At 47.5% G+C, this 23,871-nt stretch overlaps 4 protein-coding genes across 6 annotated transcripts; 3 read left to right on the forward strand and 1 right to left on the reverse strand.

Moving 5' to 3' along the window:
* Positions 1-546: 546 nt before the first annotated feature.
* LOC118504744 lies at positions 547-10,067 on the reverse strand. The gene is made up of 3 exons (XM_036039634.1): positions 9,275-10,067; positions 1,338-1,778; positions 547-1,253 (listed from the first exon to the last, which is right to left on the reverse strand). Exons 1-3 carry the CDS (start codon positions 9,485-9,487, stop codon positions 720-722), a joined length of 1,188 nt encoding a protein of 395 aa, XP_035895527.1. The 5' UTR covers positions 9,488-10,067; the 3' UTR covers positions 547-719.
* A 1,205-nt stretch (positions 10,068-11,272) lies between these two features.
* LOC118502493 (zinc finger protein 624-like) lies at positions 11,273-17,241 on the forward strand. Its single transcript, XM_036034724.1, has 3 exons — positions 11,273-11,279; positions 11,361-11,521; positions 16,175-17,241. The coding sequence occupies exons 1-3, from the start codon at positions 11,273-11,275 to the stop codon at positions 17,108-17,110; spliced, it is 1,104 nt and encodes a 367-aa protein (XP_035890617.1). The 3' UTR covers positions 17,111-17,241.
* Positions 17,242-17,312: 71 nt separating this feature from the next.
* Positions 17,313-18,013, forward strand: LOC118504746 (small VCP/p97-interacting protein). The gene is made up of 3 exons (XM_036039635.1): positions 17,313-17,492; positions 17,609-17,779; positions 17,855-18,013. Exons 1-3 carry the CDS (start codon positions 17,343-17,345, stop codon positions 17,867-17,869), a joined length of 336 nt encoding a protein of 111 aa, XP_035895528.1. The 5' UTR covers positions 17,313-17,342; the 3' UTR covers positions 17,870-18,013.
* A 123-nt stretch (positions 18,014-18,136) lies between these two features.
* Positions 18,137-23,851, forward strand: LOC118504743 (UTP--glucose-1-phosphate uridylyltransferase). 3 transcript variants are annotated; one of them, XM_036039633.1, is made up of 3 exons: positions 18,137-18,465; positions 21,829-22,454; positions 22,529-23,851. In XM_036039633.1, exons 1-3 carry the CDS (start codon positions 18,442-18,444, stop codon positions 23,412-23,414), a joined length of 1,536 nt encoding a protein of 511 aa, XP_035895526.1. In that variant the 5' UTR covers positions 18,137-18,441; the 3' UTR covers positions 23,415-23,851. The 3 variants fall into 3 exon arrangements, with proteins under 3 accessions (XP_035895526.1, XP_035895525.1, XP_035895524.1); XM_036039632.1 differs by lacking the exon at positions 18,137-18,465 and adding an exon at positions 19,141-19,520; XM_036039631.1 differs by lacking the exon at positions 18,137-18,465 and adding an exon at positions 20,921-21,323.
* Positions 23,852-23,871: the final 20 nt, after the last annotated feature.

The raw sequence follows: 23,871 nt of genomic DNA on the forward strand, positions 1-23,871 counted from the left end.
GGATGCTTGCGGCTCATCCCTACCTGCCGTTGCTGCTTTTCTCCTCGATTGGTCGTACCGGAAACTGGACCGAGGCCTTGCCGTTTCGCCAGCACCTAGAAATGATTAGTCGATAGAAGACTAGCACTGAGCAAGGGTCGCTCCGGGGTCGCTAGACACACCGCACTTTAATGACATGGTTCGTGTTGTTGATTTTTATTGCTCGTCTATAGGGGCCGCTGCATGCTGTGAAGTTTGCGTGAAGGATGGGCGGCTGGCCCGATAACAACGATCTGATCGGACCAGGAACAGGCGTTTAAAAGGTCTAGGCAACGGTGCAGTTTTGTGTGCGTGGGCTTGGTTCCGGCGTTGGAGAACCGCCTGACAGGCGTTCATCTCGCTCGCGTTCTTAATGAGGATCGCCGAGTTGAAGAACTGTTTGGGATTTGAGAATGACCTTTTATCCATTTTTCGGATTCATAACCTACAATTATGAGTCGATGCGTGCGCCTTTCGATGGCGACCGTCGACGGTGAAGAGCAGACACTCCCAGAAACGAATATGCGCTTGTGAGTTGTAACGTTTGTAGAATAATTTATTTCTCATCTCATAATTATAGTCTTACCGGGTTGGGGAAAGAAAAGGGATAACAAAATAGCATTGAAAAGTGACTGAACTTAACCTAGCACAGTGTTTTGGTAATCGCTGCTTCCACCTTGGCTTCCAACAGCCTGTTGCGGCTAGGCTTGCGGCACCGCTTTGGCCAGATCGAACACGGTCTCGTAATCGTCCTCGAACTTTGTCTTGACGACGAGATTCACGGGACGGGGCACGGCCAGTGGTACGGGCAGCGCTTCCGGCATCACCGAATGATGCACAATCAGGGCACGGAGCGAGCTGAACTCCTTCTGGAATCCTTTGATCTTGTACCCATCGGTGGCCGTTCGGACGATGAGGTAGTGTGCGATCCTTGGTCCCGAGCCTGGCGGGACCCGCAGGGATAGTGCGTAACAGTCGGGCTGGGATGTGCTTTTACGCACCAGGAAGCTTCCGGGAGGTTTGTCGATGAGCAGCTGCAGGGAAAGACTTCGGGGCAGGTTCTCGTGGTACCAACATTCATCCAGCAATCGCTGATACTCGCGTTCCCGCTCGAGATCACTCTGGATCGTGCCGGTAACGCAGGCGGTTTGTTCGCGATGTAGAACCAACGTGCTATCGTCGTCTTTCTCGTCCGAAACGGCACTTTGCAGCATGTTGATGGCGATCTTTTTGATCTAGAGCAGAAGAGTTTCGAGATTAGTAAAGGACTTTGGAGCGATAATCAGACAGACTAGTTGAAGTAGCGAAAGATCACTTACAAAGGCAGGTTTTTCGACGCATTTCGCTAGATTCACATCGTACTCGAGATCACGGTGCTGCTTCTCCAGAAGCGACTTGATCTCGCGATAGTCCGCGGCATTGGGCGACCGATGAGCGGTGTGCGTACGCTGTCCTTTGGGCGACTGCTGGACTGCTGCGTGATCCTTTGATGCGCCGGTGTGGAAAGAGTTGCGTTTCAGGATGCGCTTGATGCATTTGTAGATCCTCGTCTTGCAGTTGATCTTTCGCTTGCTGTCGATGGCAAATTTTCCACTGAGAAGCTTAAAGTTAGACGAAGGCGATGACGGCTGGACGGCTGCAGCATGATGGGAAGGCGATTTGGACGGATTGGACTCGGGATGAGATTTTCCCGCCAGACCACCAACTATGAGCATAAAATTGCTTCGCTGACGTTTCTGTTCGGTTGACGATGTGTTGACCTGTTGGCGAAAAGGGCAGACAAGGTTTTGTATGATTAGACACCTTATTTTTGTGCACGTTGCCGAATGGGAATAGAGCAATCGCGGGAATATTTGCGAAATGGATCAACACTTTATAAGCGGCTTTCAGCAATTGGACAGTCCATGTAAAGAAACGGGAAGTGACATCGACTCGTCCCGAAAAGGTAACCAGACCAATCTTTTGACTTGAAAAAGGATCCTCTGTTAGACTTAAACTGTCACAACATCGTCCCCGTAGAAGGGTCCCTTTTTCGGTTTGGGAAAGGATAAACAAGGCGTCGTCCGTCCTATGTGACGACCACAGGAAAAGAAATGTTTTCGCAATTCAAGAGTAGAAAAGGGCAACATCCGCATTGAAGATGTTTCCGGATGCATTTCTTCCCATACACAGATATCCCCTGGGTCTTGTCAACGGCTCAGTCAGGACGCAGCCGTAGAGATGTTGGCAGCTAGGGCGCTGTAAACTGTTGTTGTTTTCTTACTGGCCCGCACTTCCGAAACCAGATCCGAAATGTTTCTGAAGTGTGTCCCCTGAAATTGAAGCATTGGCAGACAGACAAGACCCTCCGCTAAATGTGTGTATTAGAGTTAGGACTAGAAATGAGACGTTTCTATGTTCTGTAGGCATCGTGGCATGATTTTAACGAGCATGAGAACCAAATAAAGGAACAAGAAGATGGAGAGAAAAAAAAACACTCGAAACAATCAACCATGTTCGGGGGTCTTCGAATGTGAAAGTGTAAATGCAGGAAACTGAAGAACTCAGCCACAAGGCGGAGAAATTCCTACCGCACAACCCACAACGCTGTACGTGAAATGCATATCGAACGATATTTGATGACGGTGGCGTCTTCTGCGGAGGTGAATTCGGTCGCTTGTTTGTTCAACTAAAATGGGTAGGCCCATCTGTGCGTGGCCGTGGTAAATAAATAACAATATTCCGGACGATACTTCTGACGCGCTAGAAAACGGAGACGGTTGACAAGTCTGGCGAGGAAACGCCTGTGCCCGGCTCAAACCGAAGGTTGGAAAGGTTGTATTACGTGGTGTGCGGTACAAAGAGCCTCGTACCACACGAACCGTATCGTATCAAATTCACGACCATTTAATTCTAGTCCTTTTCGGTACATCGCCATGTGCCAATGCTAGATGCTGCACAAATGGCGAAATGGAGCGAGCACAAAGCATAGAAAAAGTCCCGAAATTCCGAATCGAATCGATTCGAAAATGCGTACGATAATTGAAGAAGAATGGTCCGCTTTCCGCTGCCACGAATCCTTCAAGTGGTTTCTCCATTGTTCCGTGGGCACAGCTGGTACGGTGTGTGCCGCTGGGGTACTTGAGCTGGAAATGCAAACCCTTCTCGAGGGTCTGCGGAATAGGAACGAACCCCTAGGAGAGGAGGTACAAACTGCTGCCGAGCTCTCGTTGTTATTCCAACAATTTTCAAATCGTGTCCCACATCACCTCATCGCCGCAGTTTGAAATGAGCCGAAACGTCACTGCGCTTGGGTCGGCACAGCGGGACAGTGGCTAAAGGGGGAAGCCGATATTTCACCAAAACAGCGTCCCAAAATCCAAAAGCAACAGCGCAAGCAAGGGCAATAAGCAGCTAATAATGACCCCGGATAAAATGTTATTCTTAAATTAAATGCATCATGGATGGTCGGGCCGCGGTTGGTAGTGCGGTGCGGTGTTTGGCCACGAGTTAATCGAATGGCTAATACAATTAAGTACTGTTTTCAAAACATTTCCTGTTCCGTCTGCACTGTTCGCATTGTTGTTTTTTTCTGGACGCCCTCCCGTTTTCCACGCACAAACCACAGTCTGTAGGTTCGCCGTCACCAAGGAAATTTGTGCACGGTCTCTTGGGAGATCGAGAAAACTGCGGCCTCGGTGTCTTTGGGATGTCGGACTTTTGAGTGACTGAATGTCAGCAGCAAACGCACACACACACACACACACACACACACACACACACACACACACACACACACAACAGCATCAGCATTTTTTCGGCTTCGGTTGGTTTAATTTGGCGCACGCCAGAACCACAGATTTTTCGACAAGTCACCATCGCTCCACCATCATCAACTGTCGAGGTTTTGTGGCATATCCGAGAGACGGTTGTGTAGAAGTTAGGGCAGGCGCGATACAAATTGTATCCACTGGTTGGAAGGCATTACATCCATCGGCCACCAGTACAATCGCTTCTCCCGCATCGTGCATATTTGATGATGAACTCCGGGCTGCGACTTGCCACGTGTCGATGTGATTTCACGTCCGGAATTGGGCGGTTCCCAAGAGAAATGGACTTCAAATTACATTCTCGGTTCAATCCCCTGGTCCCGGTCGGTTCTTTGCTGGTAGAAGTTGTGCGAGAACGTGCGAGCGTGGAAATATGCCAATTCATTTACCCTGTTACCAATTTCCCAGGGCGTGCGCTTGCTGGCTTGCATTTATTCATGTCGTGCATGTGCCGATTACATTATTTGTTTATTTTCACTTCCATCTCTTCCAGAGCGACGGAGACTAATCGTGCTCCAATTCGAATGTGCTTCCGGGGTTTATTGGTGTTCCTTCTGGCGGTGCTAAAACCACCAAGAAACGATCAAACACTGTTTACATTCAGTGCCGCATTTCTTTGATGATCGCGTCGTTCGAAGGCGTCGAAGATGTTACCGGCCCGAAGCGCCCGAAGTAGAGTGCTGTCAAAGTGTTTTAAGTGGTACCAAGTTTAGGGTGCGTTGGATTCGAAAATAACCTCATTTTTTCGATCAGATTGAATCGCCTTTTTAAAAATAGTTCCATCACGTACTTCAATAAAAACGCTTCTTGAAATTATTTAATAAATCATCCCCAAACACACACGAAGGGCGTTAAAACACTTGTTCCAATTTAGAGCCGCTCGATTGGCATGTTGAAAAGGGGAGCTATATTGGAGCCGTCGGCTTTATCGCTTGCCGGCTCGAGCTTCAGTCTGCCAGTCAATTAAAAAAGCGACCCAATCGAGATCTGGACGAATGTTTTGGCTTTTTTGTTTTCAGTCCGGAGAAGCATCTTCTGATGGTCTTCGAAGCGTGTGTACGATGTTAAGTGGTTATCTTAATTCCTGCACCATAAATTCATACGCCTCGCCCAATGTCTAATCGCAGACACAGAACAAAGCGGGGCATGACTGACTGACGTTCGGCGCGTTCTGCGCGTAGAATGTGGATCATGCCGGGCTTGCGGTCTATTAGATTGGCCCAACTCTTGGAACCAAATCGAATAATTTATTGCATCGTGAAGATAAACAATTTCTTCGACACCCTGTCCTTTCCACCGCGAACTGTTTAAAAGGGCATGCAGCACAGCGAAGATGCACAACTTCCAACGGAGCAGGGAACCTACGCGGACGGAGGACAAAAATGTATACTAAAAGTCTACGATAAGTTACAGCGTGCTTCAGATTGATTGAGGGCAGCAACAGCAGCAGCAGGTTAGGCAGGCTTTTCCGTACAGTAAAAAGAAAGTGTCAACGGACAAGTTGAGCTATAAATTAGCTCCCAAAAAACAGGCATTATCACTCCACACGCGGTACAAGCTACGGACGAGCGATAGAGGCAGAACGAAGCAGTAGATGGGAGGACATGAAAAGGGTCCCCGAGCCCGAGGTGACAACCACAATATCGAGATACTGGCGCGTGAGGTCCGGTCCGTTTTGGGATTCCATTTGAAGCTCACAGGGTCGTAAAATATATCCCGGTTCGGAAAACGCATGAAAAACGTAGCGCGATGGGATGTGTCCTACGGCCGGCGGCCCGAGATCGAAGGGTCTTCGCTTCCTTCGTTCTCCGCAGCCCTTCGCATCTATTGCCGTCTAACGAAGATCTAATCAACTTGTTCCGATCCTGCCTAACAAACCAAGGCCGTCCAATAGATAGACGCAGACTGGCGAGACGAGTGAGCGTTATCTAAGAATTTTAATTATGCGAAGTCGTAAACTGTCACCTACGACGTAACCGATAGAACAATTTGTCAACCATCAAACACCCCATAACCCAAAGTGCATCATCGTGTTTGCCAACCAACACAACAGCTACGGGATGGAAAACGCATCTTCAGGGCTTATCTTTTACGGTCCACTGCGAGCATGAGTCAACTGCACACACACACACTCACACACACGCTCATACAGAACAATTTGATTGTGCGAAGGTGTCTTCAACGTGCCATAAGTAGATGAGAATGTTTGATCTCGGAAGATGGGAAACGATGATTGTAGCATCGTCGGGACGGCTTTTGAGAGGGCCTTTTGAATGGCTATCGGGAACTATCCGTTGCTTTTATGCTGTACCCCAAGCTGACTAAGCATTCACTTCGTCGTGCTGCGCTGCATTGTAATCCTATCGAATCTGAATTGAGCTGGAAAAGTGGCACCCAATCAGATCCCGGATTCGATCCCCGAGCTTTCCGTGTCTCCCCATGCTCTGTTTGAGAACCTTCGATACCCAGCGTTCTAAAGTCCAAAAAAGGACACCTCATCGAATCGGGGAAAAAAGGACGATCGTTAAATTTTATGGATTATTTCACCATTACGCTTTCCTTCAATGCCCCCCTGGCCGCGCACGATGTACCTGTTTCCCTGCGGCTTGTTCGAACAGCTAGGACGTTCGGACGAGCTATAAAATCAAACCCAAAAACCTGTTCCAAAGTTACCAATCCCTTTTTGGAAAATGGGAGGGAAAAATGACTATACCCTTTTAAAATTGAAATCGAAAAAGCCACGATCGGTTTTGAGCTTGTGAGCTGATTTGAAACTGTTTCGCTTTTACGACAAAACTGCGCACGTTTCGATGCTATAAATTATACGTAAAGAATTCGTTACGCTAATCGACGATTTTTCTGTTGTTGTGCCCGTTCCACTCATGCATCTTGGAGCTTGTCCGTCGGATTAGGCATTATGGATGAAGATACCGACGGGCTTTCTCTCGTCTGTTCTGGTGAGGAGTTAGAAAGGAATCATGTGGAAGGAATCATGTCTACATGTGAAAGAAAACATGTATGTCCATCTTCTGGACATTGTGGACATTGGAATTCTGTCGAGGGTTAGGACACATACAAATGGCACCAAACAATAAAACTCCACACTCGGTAGGCACTTGGACGACTCTAGCCAGCTCAGTGCAAGTATGTAAATTGAGCTTCTTCTATTACGCCTGCCTTCTAGGCGCTGTACGTCTTCTAGTATGACTCGCCAACCCTTCACCTGGGTCTTCAGGTGGTGGTGCTCGGTGTTTGCTGGCTTTACGTAATATGATGTCGAAGCATAAGTCCCTCGCATACTCTTCCGCTCTGGTTCTTCGCATCTTCTTGGAAGTGCGCCCGAGCACCATGGCAAAAAGCGACGACCACACGTGTCTGCGATATGAAAGTAAATTTGTACACCGCACACATATAGACGACACCATGGCCATGGATGGAGGGCACGGTGAAGCGTTAAATTTTTCCATTAAATTAAATTAGAAAAATATTGTCACGCCAAAACACGCACCGGTCGGTCGGTCGGTGCAGGAAGGCTAACAGACGATTGCGAGGAAAGCATATCGACAGCAATTCTATTTTTCCCGGAAGGCTCCGGTACAGCAGCACGCCAAGGAATGCTATACGTCGGCGGGTATTGCGCCCTCCAAGCACACCATTCCACACACCGTGTACGCGTTGGACCTTCATTCCAATTCATCGGGCGTACAAATTTGTTTATTGATGCGTGATTTTATCCACATCGAAGCTTCCACATCGCCTTGGAGTGCGCGTGGCTTCCTGACGTACCCAAACAGCAGCGCGCACGCATTCATGATCGATCGAGAAATTGATTCAATTAACCTGCCCAGACGACGATGGCTTCTTGGCCAGTTCGTCGGGGGTCGTTAAGATGGTCTCGAACCCCGAGGATTGAGTTTTATTGGACGCATCGAATTAAATTCCCATTTCGGACTCGATGCTCCAGCGCAAGCGACGAAGGTGGTTAAGCGACAAGGGGGTAAATCAATGAATATTGTAAGTCGATGCCAGCAGGCCAGAGGCAGATCTGCTTTCAACGCCCAATCTGTACGATGATTTGACACTTTTCGCTTTCTTGCGACGCTTCCTTGTAAGAGGAACCTCACACAAAAAGCCCATTTGGGTGTGTTTTTTCTTGTTCCATTACAAAACAACGAAAGGAAAACCTTTTCGTTAAAAATGATAAATCACATCGACGAGGAAGCCGAAAGGAAGATCCTTTTCATCGCTGCTGAGTTAGTGAATTCGTAGAATAAACAAACATCAAACGGGTACCCGGGGCTTGCTGGCCCACAAAACCGATCCTTGGAACATCGCGCGGGACTCGGTTTTCCCGGCGAAAGGGGCAGACCGTGGGATAGGCAAATTCAGGCATCGAAAAATGATGATGCTCATTTTTAATGACTGCAATCAGTTGCCGGTCCAGTGACGACGGCTCGGCTTGGTTTGGTTGCTGTTATGAGATCCCTTTTGACGGTTGAAACCATCCTGATTCGGACAAATGATCTTTTTGGCGAAGGAAAAGCGACCAAGGGGAAAGGGCGAGGATGTTTATCTTGAGTTGGAAACATTTGGCGTACTATGTAATCCTTTCACGCCCCAATAAGAATCATTGCGAGAACTCAGGACGTCACAGTTTAAATCGATACATCTTTTGCCAATTTTTGGTAAGCAGCAGCCGCTTGATTAGTTTTTTTGCCGGATAGCTAGCTGCCCGATCGATCGTTCGGTCGCAAGTTTGTCCAATCAAGGTCCTTGGAGCTCCTGAGTGTGTGATACAGATTCATCCATCAACGGACAAAAAGTTGGACAGTGTCTGTAGCAAGTTTCTCCTATCGACACAACCTCAGTGTCCTTTCCATCCCTCAAAGTGTGAAGAAAGTTAGTTAATTATTTGTCCGATTTTTGCCCAAATTCAATTACGCCCTCTTTTGCTGTAGACTGCACAGACCGTACCACTTTACGCCTCAGCTGAGCTACTTTGTGCTCGCATCTGGTGGCACATGCTCATCCACCGCACTAGCAGCGTCCATATTCTTATCGCAGCTGCCGGCAGGCGTATAATTATGAATTTTTAATTTACTACACACGGTACTTCAAGTTGCTCTTCTGGGAGCTTGAGATGATGTTAATCTTCTCCGGCGAACAAACCGTGGAGGTTGGCTGTGTGTCGCAATGCACCTCTCGAAGGGCGAAGAAGTGTAATTGGAGCAGCAACAAAACATGGAACTAAGAAGGCAAGTCCTTACTGAAGGACAGAATAAATACAGTGCTGCAAAACCACCATCGCCACGGACGTGGAGTAATGTCCTGGGCGCAATGAAGAAAAGGTGTATCTAGCCAAGAATAACATAGCTGCGGGTGAGGATGGGGCAAAGGACACAGGGGAGAGAGGGAAAGGGGGGGGGGGTCTAAGAAAAGCTTCTTACATTTTTCATTGCGGTTCCATTCAGCTGATTGTGCAGTCGGCGCTGCTGCTGCTGCTGCTTCGATGGCGTTGTCGTCGGTGTGGAATGTGCCGATTTTTCCCGCTTTCCATTTCCCTCGGCGGAGATGAGGCTCCGTTCGCTTTCCTGCTGCTCTTCGCCGAGGCAACCGGCGTTATTCAATTTCTTATACTTGAGTCCTCCGAAGCGCAACATGCTGGCCGTGTTTCGACACCCACCGGTACAGATACACAATCCGATGCTGATTTCAATAATTGAACGCACAACGAGGACTCACGGTCGGGATGAAGCACTTTCTGCTGCACACAGACACTCAAACGCACTCCCTCACACACAGTATCCGACTTTTTGTCAAGTGAATGCACCTTTTACGACACACAAGTATCACAGGTAATTACAGCATCGAGTGACTCAAAGTGTCTTCCCGTACTTGTTCAAGGACGAACCATGGGAAAAGCATGAATTTTTATTGCTTCTCTATTGTGCTATTTTCTTAAAGCTTTTCTCAATTTTTCACCGTTTCCTTTTTCACATAAAATATTTGCCACCTTCTCTTACGAACACCGCTGCTCAATCCTGAAATATGTGCTGCTTCAATTCTGTTTTAAAGTAACGTTCAACAGATACGCCACACATAATCCTAGCTATTCACATTTCACAACAAACACGCGGAACACGACCGACCGACCGTTGCGTGTGTCCTTAAAATCGCCGGCACGAAGGAAACTTTCCGACCGACTGCAACGAGCAACAAATGCGGAATGGTTCGGCGTTGGCCGAGCTGGGACCGAGCTAGGCGGCAGAAGCGCAACACATGTACTTTCGTCGGTTCGGTCGGCTGCACGCTGTCGCTGGCCGGCCGATACGGTGCGTTCCAAATTGAGCGCTACACTTGGGTTATACGTTAAAAATTAATCATTAAGCTCATCAAAAAAGTGTCAATACACAAACCGTGAGCTTGAGCATTACTGCTCTTCTTGTTTTGATAACCTGCGACTAATGCGCCATGAATGTTTAATCACGGAAGTATAGGCAAACTTGTTCATCTTTCTCGACAATCTCGATGATCACTAGGCGTCATGGGATGTCTTTGCTGGCTTCATTGATTTAATATTACTCAAGGCTGGTCGTTGAGCCCTGCGTTTTCCCATAACGATCCCGGAAATGGTTTGATACTGGTTCTTTTAATTGCCTTCCGCCATGAGTTTAAACCCAAGCGACATCAGGTGCAGTGATTCGATCTTTACTGCAGGACTGGATATAGGTTAGATTGTTCATCAGTCTGTCCCGCGTATGCACAGCCCATAATATTCTTACGGAAATGTTTGGTTCTTCAGTTATTTGGTTGGCTAATAGAAATAATTAATTATTTGCGCTAAACACTTTTCTTGCTTGTGCACTTTATCTTGTCCTTTACTGTACCACGACGCGTTCGGTCGGCTTTACGACGAATGGGGAAGGACGGAAAGAACATAAATACGCATGAAAGGAAATCCTACTGGAACGGAGTCCGACGCGGTTGGAGTTTGGTAGGGTTGGCAGGCAGGCAGGCAGGTAGGCTGGTAGGCTGGTGGTCGATTTTATGCTGCGTACGACCTTCCTTCCATTCTGCGAAGGTACAACATAAAAGCCGGGAACCGGGCGGGCCTAGAATGGAAAGAATCCCAACATAGAATGGAAAGGCATAAAAAGCATAAGGGAAAAGAAATAAAAATAGTGAAGAGAACGAGCGCAGAGTGTTAGTACATCGCGGCGAGGGAAGTATCGTTTTAGAAATGGAAGTAGATACAGCGTTCACGGCCTACAGTGTCACATTTCCGTCCGGTTGCTCGTCGTTCGGTTTGCATGGCGAAATTACGTTTAGCATACATGTAAATCAATCACAGAAGAGAAGGAAAAAACAACTTAAACTTGATTACATTTGTTTTGTATCTTTCAAAGTTAATGCAACCCTCCTTAGGAATTGCTGGAAGGCTAAATATGACTGGTAAGCCTCCAAGGAAATTAGGCGCTGTCGGTGTGTGTGTGTGGCCATCGGTTGCACGTGCAGGGATAAGAAAATAATCAGACAAGGCGTCCTATCGCTCACCCGGCGTCATCAGTTCCGATAACAGGATTTTCCAGCGCCACTCCAAAGAGGATGCCTTGCGACGACACTTTTCTACCTTTATCGCCCTATGCTCTTGGTATGGTTTCTACAGCCCAGGAACCAACCTCGAAAGTGCTAAGGTGAGTAATCATTTTATGTTTATTGTTTGTCTTTCGATTCCTATTTAACTTTGTACGTCTCACCTCGCTCTCCCCCTTGTCTTCCCTTGTCTCGTTCATTCGTGTGTTGTTTTATCTCTGAAACGGAGGGTCCTCGATTTCCCCTTTCAGTAAAAAAAGGCGTCGCCTCGTGCCAATATACCGACCAGCGGTACCACCGGCAACGTAATGTTTTCTTTTATGCTTAGTGATAAATTTTATTACACCAAACAAGCGTCCCGGAGTCCGTACGTATGCTGCGAGTTGGGTGGTAATCCCGCCCGATGGTTGGTGCCAGGTTTTGGAGAAGGTTTTAAAAATCTTCCCAACCACCGTCGTTACACGTTGATGCTGCTGCGTATAGTTCGCTTGCCGACGCTCGCCGGTATCAGCTCGTGGACGTGGACGATTATCAAAACAAAGACTTATGATTTCACCCTGCGGTGAAGACGGAAACTGACGTTGACTTCCGAAAATAGGGCCGCGGGACAAGAATTCACTATCAGCGTAAATACAATTTGTTTCAGTTTTGTTGTCCATTGAACCGGGGAGTAGTTGAGGGAGCATAGAACGTTAGAAAGAACTGCGTCATGTTGAAACTCTAGCAAACAGCCTGCAAAATCATTAGCAAGACGGGACATTTGTTTTGCAGAAGATTCGTTCTTCGTGGGTCCAACAGGCTAGCAGTTGGGGAAATGGGATACATTAACCGCTGGGTAACGTTTCGCTGGAAAATGCTCAGATTACGATCACGCACGAATCCGATATGCGGTCTGCAGCGATATGCTGTTGCCATGCCTTGTACCAGCCTTATTGTTGCACGCTTAACAGCACAATCGGTTTCATTTTTCGTGCGAATGCTTGCGGAACGTTTCTCAACGGAAGCACTTGACATCGACCCGCCACTGGACACCGCTGGACGCAGCAGCATTAGTCGCGATAGTTGCACGTCGCCTCCGACTCATTCCCGTACACTCGCTACCCTGCTCTTGGGCTGGGGCTGCCGGTCCGTTCGGGTTTGGTCCCGTTTGCTGATCTGTCAAATGATCTTGAGGAGGTTATCAAACGGTCAGCGGAAGGACAGTTTTTGTGTGACAATTCTTTTTTAAACCGTTTTTTCTTTTTCGTACAAGAATGTGCTAGATGCGTCCGTTCGGGCACAAGCGAGAAATTGTACGCCACTGCACAGGAAAAGCGACCAAGAAAAGTGTGCAAGCTTTGCAAATGCTGTGTGGCGATGGAACTGTTTTTTTTCTTCTTCTCCGAACGGACGTGGAAATGTACGGTAACGGGTGTTTTCGACGCGTCAGACGCAGTAGTTGTCTCACAAATACGCAAATTCAAATTTTGCAAGGCTTTTTTTGTTTGCCAACCAAAAACATGACACCATGCGACGATGACGGAGTGAGGTGTGCAACGATGATGGTGCGATATGCGTACACTGAACTTGCAGCCATGCGGACGGACGGACATGGTGGAGTCCATTGCCGTCATTTGCTGCGCACTGTCCGTTATAATGCGAGGCCTTAAATGAGTTCACCAAGGTATTATTAGCTGATCGGGAAAATACCACTAATAGAATGATTTTGACACCAAACTTGTACCGATAATCACATCCGTTCGGGAACTTCGAACTCCGACAACTGGAAAAGCTGTTCAACACATGTTTTCTTTCTCTCGTGCAAGGGTGAATACCGCTTTCACCCCTAGTTCAGTGGCCAATACAATACTCATCATTCCAGCAAAGCCGCCTGTGTAGCGCTTAAAACCTCGTTCTCCTTCTTCTTCTCCGGCCCGGCAAGGGAGTCCTCCTACCCGTAACCTATAAATCTTAATCCACGCCGCTCGCCCGGCGGTCGGATAGCAAAAAAAGGGGTTCGGAAAACTGGTCTCGTCCCCAAACGAAAGGGAAAACTGCTCCGGGAACACAAAGGAAAACTCCGATGCGGAAAAACCGCACAACATGAAAATGCCGCCGTCGAATGTTGGTGAGGGTTTGTTGGGTTTGTTCGATGTTTCGACGGGAAGAAAGTTAGTTCGTCTTTGCTGGTCGGTCTTCTCAAAGCACGTGAGAGGCGTGAGTCACGGAACACTAATGACTACCTTTTAGGGCAGGGCTCGGGGGCAGGAGATTCTTCCGGGAGTTTCCGGCAGTTTTGGAGAAGATTTTCCTTTCCGTCACGTTTTTGGTGGTTGATTTTGGGAGTTTTCTCCCGTGGAAAGGGGTTGGGGCTAATGCGTTTCAATGCAAGGGCATTCACCTCGCAAAAGGGGCATTGTGTTGTAATTGTGCCTATTTGTGGGTATATAATAAGTTACTTCAGGCTGCACAAACAGCACCCTCACACCATTCCTTTGTGGCGCACGGAAGTCGTTTTCACAAAAAGTTGACAAAAGCAAATCCAAAACCGTGGCATTTTCCAGAAGGAAATTTAAATTCATATCTAGTATCTGTGGCCTGTGTGGTTGCATTGGCAGCTATAGTAAACTTTTTGGGGTAAGGAAACTTTTTCCGCTGGCAAAGAATGAGTAGCAATCATTGCAGGATATCCCGACCCGTCACAAAATTTCGCTGCACGTGACTTTTATCAGCGGGAGGTTGAATATGCTTCTCCCCTTTCTTATTTATATCAGTCTAGGAAGGGAATGGATTGCAGCGCATTCAAGCCCGCATCTTTACCAGTTACTTTAGAGAATTTACATAAAACTGGTGTATAAAATAACAGTAACGCACCTAGAATTTCAAAAGCATAGGCCTCCTGGTGGGCGGCTGTATGTGTGGCTCCTCCGGAGCATGAAATGTCCGCCTTTTAATTTGTATTCGAAAGCAACCGGTGTGTGCGCCAGCCGGTTAGTAAAGGTAGGAATTAATGGCAGTCGGAACGCTTCTCACCCGGATAAAAGTGAGTCGTCAAGTTCAAGAGGATCACCGGTCGAAGTATTACAAGTTCATCAAACCGTACCCACCAAAGGGACCGTACCGTTTGCCACAATAATAAATGCCGACGTTGGTACGCTTTTGCGTGGTTTTATATTTCCCTCCGTAGAGGACAACCGCTCGCACCGCTGCAAGTTTACAGCTGAATGAAAGTTAAGTAGTGTGTTGTGTCTGTTTGATAATCTCCTAGACCCTCGTTATGCACCTTAAATAAGGATTAAAGTGTCCCTGTGTTGCGCAGCTCGCATGCGGTCGGTCGGGTGGGTTCGTTATTAGGAGATTAAGCTACCAATATGCGAGTGTGTGTGTGTACACACAATGTAACTCGTGTCACTTTTTTCGTGTCCGTCCGTTCCACCCTTGTGGGAACGTGTCGCGCTGTTTTGTTGGCTTCGGTCTGGCTTAAAAGAGGATGCGGAACACAAAAGTGCCGACATGGGCGGAAGCATCTACGTTGCTTCGGTGGCGGTAGCTCTGACGACCATTGCTGGGTAGCTTTCTTCATTGAACTCTGAGTATTCATTTGTATGCAGATGTCGATGGATGAATCGAACGCAAGTGTCCTGCTGTGACTTTATTAGGATTAGGGCTCTTTCGGGAGATAGCTGCATTGGAAGAACGCACTCCAAAATCATCAAAGAAGGTTGTTTAGGATTGGGTATTCCAGCCAGGAATGAAGTGAAGAACGGTATTGTATCTTCTTTTTGGTTTGCTATAATGAGCATGTGTATAAGACATTGCAAGGCCTCCAAACTTTTTCAAGACACTCGGTCCAGACTGCTAACGATCTCCACAGAGGTTCAACTCCACTTGATCTACCAAACGCTTCGCTCTCCTTTACAACTCGTGCCGAATGGGTTGCTGACGAGCTTTTTTCTGGTGCAGTCCTTGTCATCACATGCCCCAACATTCATATCTTCCCGGCTAAGGCCACTCTCAGGATGTATGTACCGTCAAAGGGCAGTTATTAAATAGATTGCTTTACGTAGCATGTGATCATATGTGTGGCATGTGTGTGTGATCACTTCAAATTCTATTACATCGAGTAATAAATACAACGCTCTTAAAGCATTTTATAAATTGTTTGTTCAGGAGTAATATCAATTTATGGTCTATTTACCTTCATCTTACACATTTACCTCATTTATTCCAAAAAATTGCGCCAATTTTGAATAGCGTTTCTGTACCCCGATTGCAAACGTTTCCAACTTTCGCCCGTTCGTCGATTGTTGTGAAAATGCAATCGATGAATCTTCATAGAATCCAACTCGAGGGTATATCCACGCAAATGCACATTGACAGCTGATTTGGCCATCGTTGTTATTGCTGTGCTAAAAGTAAACAAAGTTCCTCAGCTTGTATTCTCGATTCCTAAATCTTTAATTAAATTTAAAATAAAACATCATTTTCTACTTCAAATGCAATGTAATTGTGATACAGAAAGATCACCAGTTCAAGGAAAACGTGTTGAATGAAAGCTTCAAGCTAAATGGATTGTGTGTTAACAATTGAAGGTGATGGAAATATTGCATCCGATGTTTGCCGTGGGTGTGGAGGCAAGGATGCAATCAAACCGCTCTCTGTGTACGGGAATGTATTTAAATGGTGCACTTCAATAGATGTAAGCTTTATATGATTTCGTCGTTTTACTGTTGGAATGTTTATGCAGGGATTTTATCTTTGTTTCAATTCTTCAGGTTTCTTCTCCCGATGGGCTCCCTTCGAACATATGCAATAGATGTTTGCAAATGCTGACGATATCTTACGAATTCAAACTCGTGTGCACCCGTACAGATAGAAAATTACGAGCCGGAAAGAATAATGCTGCTCGGGTAGAGAATGTTTCGTCGGACGGCTATGATAAGTCAGAATCAGTGTACGAAATGAAAACTGAGGAAATCGTGGAGGAGGTAATCCTGGCCGACAACGAGTGTTTTGATTCCTTTTTAGAAAATATATCAAAATTTGATGAGTGCATCGCCAAGAAGCCGGAAGGTACAAAGCAGGATGAAATCTGTGAATTCGAGCTTTTGTCCGATGATGACGGCTACTTACTGCCGGTTTCTGATAAATCCGATGAAATTACACTGTTGGACGCCCGGGAGTCGGATAACACGCAAAGTATGGAAGATCAGGAAAAAGTAGAAGAGCATGATTTCAATGACACGGTGGAATATCTCGAGGAAGCATGCAAGGAACTGGACCAAGTTAGTAAAAGGCCAGAATCTAGCAACAAAACTGTATCTATCGTCGTCCGGAACGATGAACCGAGCTCAACCAAAGCACAGTCCACGCGGCATTGTTGCCCGGACTGTGGAAAAAGTTTCGCGTCCAGGACGAATATGTACCGGCACCAGCACGCACACAGAGGTTCAAAACCGTACAAATGCGATATCTGCAAGAAAGGATTCACACAGAGCGGGACGCTAAAAACGCACAAATTAACACATTTCAACATAAAACCGTTCGTGTGCAACGTGTGTGGTCAGCGATTTACGCAAAGCAAATCGGTGAAACTACACCTTCGGCGACATACGGGGGAAAAGCCATACGTTTGTGATATTTGTAATGCAGCATTCCGGCAAAAGAATGGACTGCAGCGGCACATGAAAGTGCACGCTGAAAAGGCGTGAAATTAGTCGTTACTTAACAGGGCCGAGATAGCAAATACTCCTTGCACAGTCTCTTCGTAAATTTACTAAACAAATAGATTAGATTCTTTCAAAAATATTTAAATAAACAGAATAGGTTTCGAATTCAAAAACTTGTATCAATAATTGTACAAAAACGATTTCTTTCGTGGACAAAGAAATCAAAGTGAGCTTGAAGCACTCAATCTGGTAGTGTAATCGCAGATGGGTCAAAATGCCATCGTTGTTTGTTTACATCCTGCACAAAGGCAGCGAAAGCCTACAAGTGTTTTGGGCTTTCAAGTTTTCATCCAAATTGTTCGTGATGGGATTGTGTTCGTCGTGTTTTAAAGGATCTTCAGAGGAACTACTTACACCGGACGTAGTAAGTAACCGACACTTGGCGCCTCGATGTTCCGCTAGAGCTTAGGAACAAATCTCGCTGGAACCGCAAAAGTGAAAGCTGTACTACAATCATTTGTGCGTTCTCTTCTCCCGTAGGAGGTCCGTCGTCAGCAGCAGCGAGAAGCAGCAGAGCGACGACGAATAGAACAGGAATCACGAGGCATTAAGGATCCGGACAAGGTTCGCAGACAGCAGCAACGAGCGATGGAGCAAGAACGGCGTGAACAGGAGGCCACTCGAATGGGAGGACAGCAACCAACACTGAAGGTAACCAACTTTCCCTCCGCGAAATTGGATAATTTGGAAAGATTTCTTAACGCATATTCATTGTCCATCTTTCAGTGGCAGCAAGATTAACCAGGAACTGTGGCTCCTGATCCTACCTTTTTGCTGTCGAACAACAGAAGAACCAATTTTTAAAAATTTGTGCCCGTTATTTTGTGTGTATCGTGAATCGCGTGTATTTATGTTTGCGTTGAAATAAACTCGTAAAAACAATGACCCAACTGCTAATCGAATTCCTGAGAAACATCCACCAAGCAATGAAGAATTGTGCAAGAGAAACATCCACCTCGAATTGGTCTGTTTCCAAAACATGGTCATGAATTTATCGGACAGCACTGATTTGACACCCGTCGTCGGTCTGAATGCGAGCTGTCAAATTTGTTTTAGTTCTGCAGTTTCCTTCATTGTTTGTGCGGGCGTGCGAGCCATATCCATCGGCCCAGGAAGAAGTGGTTGAACTCGCTGGTCGTATTTCAAAGGTGCGAGGAAGCTCTGTGGGAGAACAATCTGCCCGTATCCGTCGGTGTGATTGAGTGCGTTTTGGTGCGTTTGGCGGAAGTACTTAGGGAGCAAAGGATCCGAAAACCCGGCACCAGTAAGCGTGTGAGCAGTGACCACCGACCGTACTACAAGATTCGCGAAACATGTTGAATATTCCAAATGAAAAGGTAAGCTGATAAGATAAGCCATCACCTGATGCGAAACGCGGGTTGCGAGAAGGAGCAATGGTGCGGAATTTGCATCTCAAGTGTCGCATTTGATCTATCGCCGATCGTGTCAGGCCAGTACGGTAACCTTGATCGACCTTGGCCGTCAGCGAAGGTTCAGCGGTAAGCAGGGTCGTTTTTAAAATCTTACCACAGAATAAAGAAATAAATTGGTCGATGAAGTTGTATGCGGGGTTGAGTTAAAAAAAAAATAAACAGACGGCATACGGTCCCAGCCTACTTGCAATCCCATCAGAAGCTTCATTCAAAAACATTTTCCCCATCGAAGGAAGCAATGTTTGCATAACACTCTGCGCCTCCAACGGGGCAAATATGGCAATAGCGTATTTTTTCCTTTCGTTATCTGGATTTAATCGTACTCGCAATAATCCATCCGATACACTCCCACGGCGCCTTGCCCATGTATCGTGGGCCATCATCCCGTGCGGCGGTCCAGATAAGATGATTACTATTGCAATCACATTCGCAAACTATCGGCACACAGTTTACGAGATGTATTTACAAACAGAAGGACCTACCGCTCAACTTCCCGGTCCTGTGCCTATCTATCTACCACCCTGGCGGTCCGGCTGGGCAAAAGGGAGAGGAAGCGACGACCACGACGACGATGATTAGTTGTTGGCAAAGCCTTTACAGCACACGCTGATGCGTTATCATTCTCTCAAAAACGGGCAAACCGTATCGCTGGTCGCACACGTACGGGACAGGGAGGTTTGGATTTGGTCGCACTTACTGGAAGTCAGGCACCACACACTAGGGAACCCAGTGTCAGTCCCGTTCGGGTCGAAGAAGAGACCACACCGCGCCACAGCTTTCGTCCAGCTTCGTTGCGTGCTTGCGGGCGTTTGTAGTTTAAACCATTGTAGGCTGTGTGATTATTGTTGTGTGTCGCGCTTGAACAGCAGTTAAGGCATTGCTTGTGGGAAGAGAGCTTGTTAGGCAGCGAACATCCATCGGGGTACAGAATGACCGGAGCTATCGATTTGCTGCTTAGCGTAAGTGTCACCAACCCAACCGAACAGATAACCATCGAACAGTACAGTACGGTTCGAAGGATCATCACCACACCATGATGATCACCATTGTCGCGGCGCAAATTGACAAAACTGTGGTGGCGCCGCGACTATGTAGTGTTCCCGCGTTAAACAAACGACCTCTAGCACAGAGAATACGCGATGAACAGCGGATGAAAGCGCCAGCATCATATTGCAGGCTCGGTTGAAGAACAAATGAAAGTCAAACAAGCAAGGGAGGAGAGTGTTTGAGATAACGGGAAGAACTTATTGGGATGGCGCTAATCTTGGGCCAACATGTGCCACCAGAAGCAACACCCGGGTGTCACGCTTCAATTCAAGCGAGTGTGTGACTGCATGGTAGGAGAACTGTTGTCAGTCGGAGAGACAAACTTAAACTTGTCGGTAAGGTAATACTTCATCGATCCGAATCTGGCCATGAATTCGAACCGTTTGATCAGCTGCCTCTGCATACCTGGAGAATACTATCTATTTTTCGGAAATATGGACCAGTTCGTCTAGCGCAACCCCACGAGATGGGTATGTAAAGTAATACTCCGATGATGTAGCGAAACGAACTGATATCGTCAGATGCCGACGATAGCTGTACAGCCGGAGCTTGGAGTGGCTTTTGATAGATACGTTTGCGTGGAACAAACTACAGTTTTTCTACCGCACGAGAATAGTGCACGATCATCGGGGGGCGTAGTGGCGATCACGTTTACTCACGCCCGCAAAGAGTGACGCGGTTTATTATTACCTTTTACCTTCTCCAGCACGCGGCCAACGTGCCGCTCCAATGAAGGGAAGGAGGAGGAGTGGGATGAGGATGCTTTACAGCACCCACAGTTGTCTTGTATGAAACGGTGCGATAATGTTATCAGTGGTGCAATATAATACAAACTCTCGCATAAACCAACATATCATAAATCGAATAACCGAGAAAGGCTACGAACAGGTTCTGATGATATTGATCCTCATCAGACACCAAACAAAAAAAAAAAGGTCATGCCATTTGTCCTTGTCCCCTCGCATACCCCAAAGAACAGGCACAGAGGGACTACGGGAGCTGAGGGATCAAGTTTTGCCGAAGGTGGGCAAAAGCACAAAACAGGTATTTTGACTGTCCTGCTAGAACACATCAATCATTACCGCGGCTAGCCAGATTGAATAATGTTCTTCGTGGGACAGTCCCGCGATGTTACGCGGATTAAAATTTGCACCTTCGCGGCCCCGAATAGAACGTTGTTGGGTTAGGTTAAGAATGATTTTTGGACCGAAATCGTCCACAGTTCTAATGAATGAAGGAACCGAGTCGAGAAACCTCAAAAGATTTCGATGGAGGGAGGTATGGCTCAACATCTATAAAACCCAAAGGCACACGCTATCGCAGCTTCAGTATCGTTAGGCGATCGTGTGCTTCGTTGTGTATAGATCGTTGGGTCTGCTGCTGTACTGGACGGCCTGCTCTGGAGCAACAATAACGCTTCCACGGACTATTCCCACGGGCTTTGCCGTACACGTGTTTCAAGAACGCAGCGTCCGTAACCCCGCTCGGGAGAACGAATTCAAAAAGCTGGCGGCGGAAACGTCGAGAAGTGCGGACATCGTCGACAGAAACCATCATCAACGCCGGACCGAGCCGTGGCGATGCTGGGGCTACAGAATTCGTGCATCGTGCTGAACGCCAAGGCAGTCAACAGTGGCGGTGGCGTTGGGACCGATGGCGGTGGAAAAGTGCATTTTAAAATGCTTAATCCATGTGCGGCGGCCGGCATTGGGCAGGTTCGTTCGTTGGTGGCGTCGTGTGGAGAGATCTGTTTACTTACCACCGTACATCGTCCGTGAATAATTATGTTAAGATTTTCTGCCAACCTTGGCTCGCGGAGCGCGATCGCGAACCCCACCGGCATTGGCGAATTATTGCGTCTCATTCCAATGTCAAGTTCTAAGTTGCTGTAAACGGTGTTTAGACTCGTTGCAATCGTTTCGCGGGTGATAAGCAAAAATGATTGCCCCCTAATAACAATCAAAGCAGCGGTTTAGTTGTCATTATTGTTCCTCTTCCATTCCGGGACGACACGCCACGGTACGACTTAATAACTGGGCGTATTTGGTGCGCTTCGAAGGTCATGTGCGGAATTATGACGGTGCCCTATCCCCATACCCATCAGTAATTGCTTTGACAAATGTCGCGCATCGTGCTAGGATCGTGTAATTCGTTCGTTTGCATGATCACAGCAAAATTAAATGTTTCTGTGTTTTCTGGTTCTTTGACTTGGGCTTGCAGGTGCGCGGTCACCAGCGCATACCGTCCGACACGAAAGAGTTCCACGAAGCGACGAAACGCGATGCGCTGATGCGGCTCAAGAAGGACCTCGACCACCTGCTGGAAACGGTCGAGGAAACGCGCAAAACGGGCGTGCAGAAGGAAATGTGCGGGTTCGAGGCACTGTACCATCGGTTCCTGCAGGAGGACGGCCCTTCGGTCGAGTGGGATCGCATCGAGAAGCTCCCAGAGGGCGCGGTGAAGGACTATTCCACACTCAAGCTGCCACAGGAAGCGCACATCCGCGACATGCTCGACAAGCTCGTGGTGGTGAAGCTGAACGGTGGTCTCGGCACGTCGATGGGCTGCCACGGGCCGAAAAGTGTGATCCCGGTGCGGAATGACCTAACGTTCCTCGACCTCACGGTGCAGCAGATCGAGCATTTGAACAAAAAGTACAACGCCAACGTGCCGCTGGTGCTGATGAACTCGTTCAACACGGATGTGGACACGGAGAAGGTGATCCGAAAGTACAAAGGCTTCCAGGTGCAGATCTACACATTTAACCAAAGCTGCTACCCTCGCATCAGTCGAGACTCGCTGCTGCCCATCGCGAAGGACTTTGATATCGAGAACGACATCGACGCGTAAGTCATGCTGCTCGTGCGGAGGATAGGAGGCTTCATTTTAACGTGCCTCCTTTGTAACGTTATCTTTGCAGATGGTACCCACCGGGTCACGGCGATTTCTACCAATCGTTCCAGAACTCGGGCCTGCTGAGAAAGTTCATCGAGGAGGGTCGCGAGTATTGCTTCCTGTCCAACATCGACAATCTGGGCGCGACGGTTGACATAAAGATACTGAACCGCCTGATTGGAGACGACCGGCAGGGTGACAAACCGATCGAGTTCGTGATGGAGGTGACGGATAAGACGCGCGCCGACGTGAAAGGTGGCACGCTGATTAACTACGAGAACAAGCTGCGGCTGCTGGAAATCGCCCAGGTCCCGAAGGAGCACGTCGATGACTTCAAGTCGGTGAAGACGTTCAAGTTCTTCAACACCAACAACATCTGGGCCAGGTTGGAGTCGATCGAGCGTGTGCTGAACGCGAAAACGATGAACATGGAAATCATCGTCAACAACAAAACGCTGGACAATGGGATGCGTGTGATCCAGCTCGAGACGGCCGTCGGTGCAGCGATGAAGTGTTTCGACGGTGGCATCGGTATCAATGTGCCGCGGTCGCGGTTCCTGCCGGTGAAAAAGACCTCCGACCTGCTGCTTGTTATGTCCAACCTGTACAGCCTGAAGTACGGCTCGCTGGTAATGTCCCCGCAGCGCATGTTCCCTACCACGCCGCTGGTCAAGCTGGGCGACAATCATTTCAGCAAGGTGAAGGAATTCCTGAGCCGCTTTGCGAATATTCCCGACTTGATCGAGCTGGACCATTTGACCGTGTCCGGTGACGTTACGTTCGGCCGAGGGGTTTCGTTGCGGGGTACGGTCATCATCATTGCTAACCATGGCGATCGTATCGATATTCCGGCCGGTGCAATCCTGGAGAACAAGATCGTGTCCGGCAATATGCGCATTCTGGATCATTAGGGTGAATGCGCACGCGGCAAGGCCAGTAGGAAGATACTCAGGAGAAGCAAACATAGCGCAAAGTGTGCGAAGCATGCGGAACATACTATTTTAACGTTGGTGGGAATATGCAGGTAGATTGTAGTACGGAGGAAAAAAAGCAATATGGAATACATAACGGACGAACAATGTTTCACAAAAGACGGATAGGAAGCTCTCATGTTTGGTTGTTTCGTTGAACGATAAGTGCAGCACAATTAGGGAAAGAGGGTTCGAATCGGAATTAATAGAACAATGAGTAAGTTTTGCATGGTTATTTAGAGGTTGAATTTTCGTTGCGTTAAAAGAAAAGCGTTTTTTACAACAACAACAGTGGCTAGTGGCTTCTGTTCTAGTGAATGTTTGAATAAACGTATCACAAACGTGTAAAAAATGGTAACACGACTGATTTACATGGAGGTAACCGTACCGCGTAATA

Source organism: Anopheles stephensi, chromosome 2 (genome assembly GCF_013141755.1).
Source record: "Anopheles stephensi strain Indian chromosome 2, UCI_ANSTEP_V1.0, whole genome shotgun sequence".
Taxonomy (NCBI): Eukaryota; Metazoa; Arthropoda; class Insecta; order Diptera; family Culicidae; genus Anopheles; species Anopheles stephensi.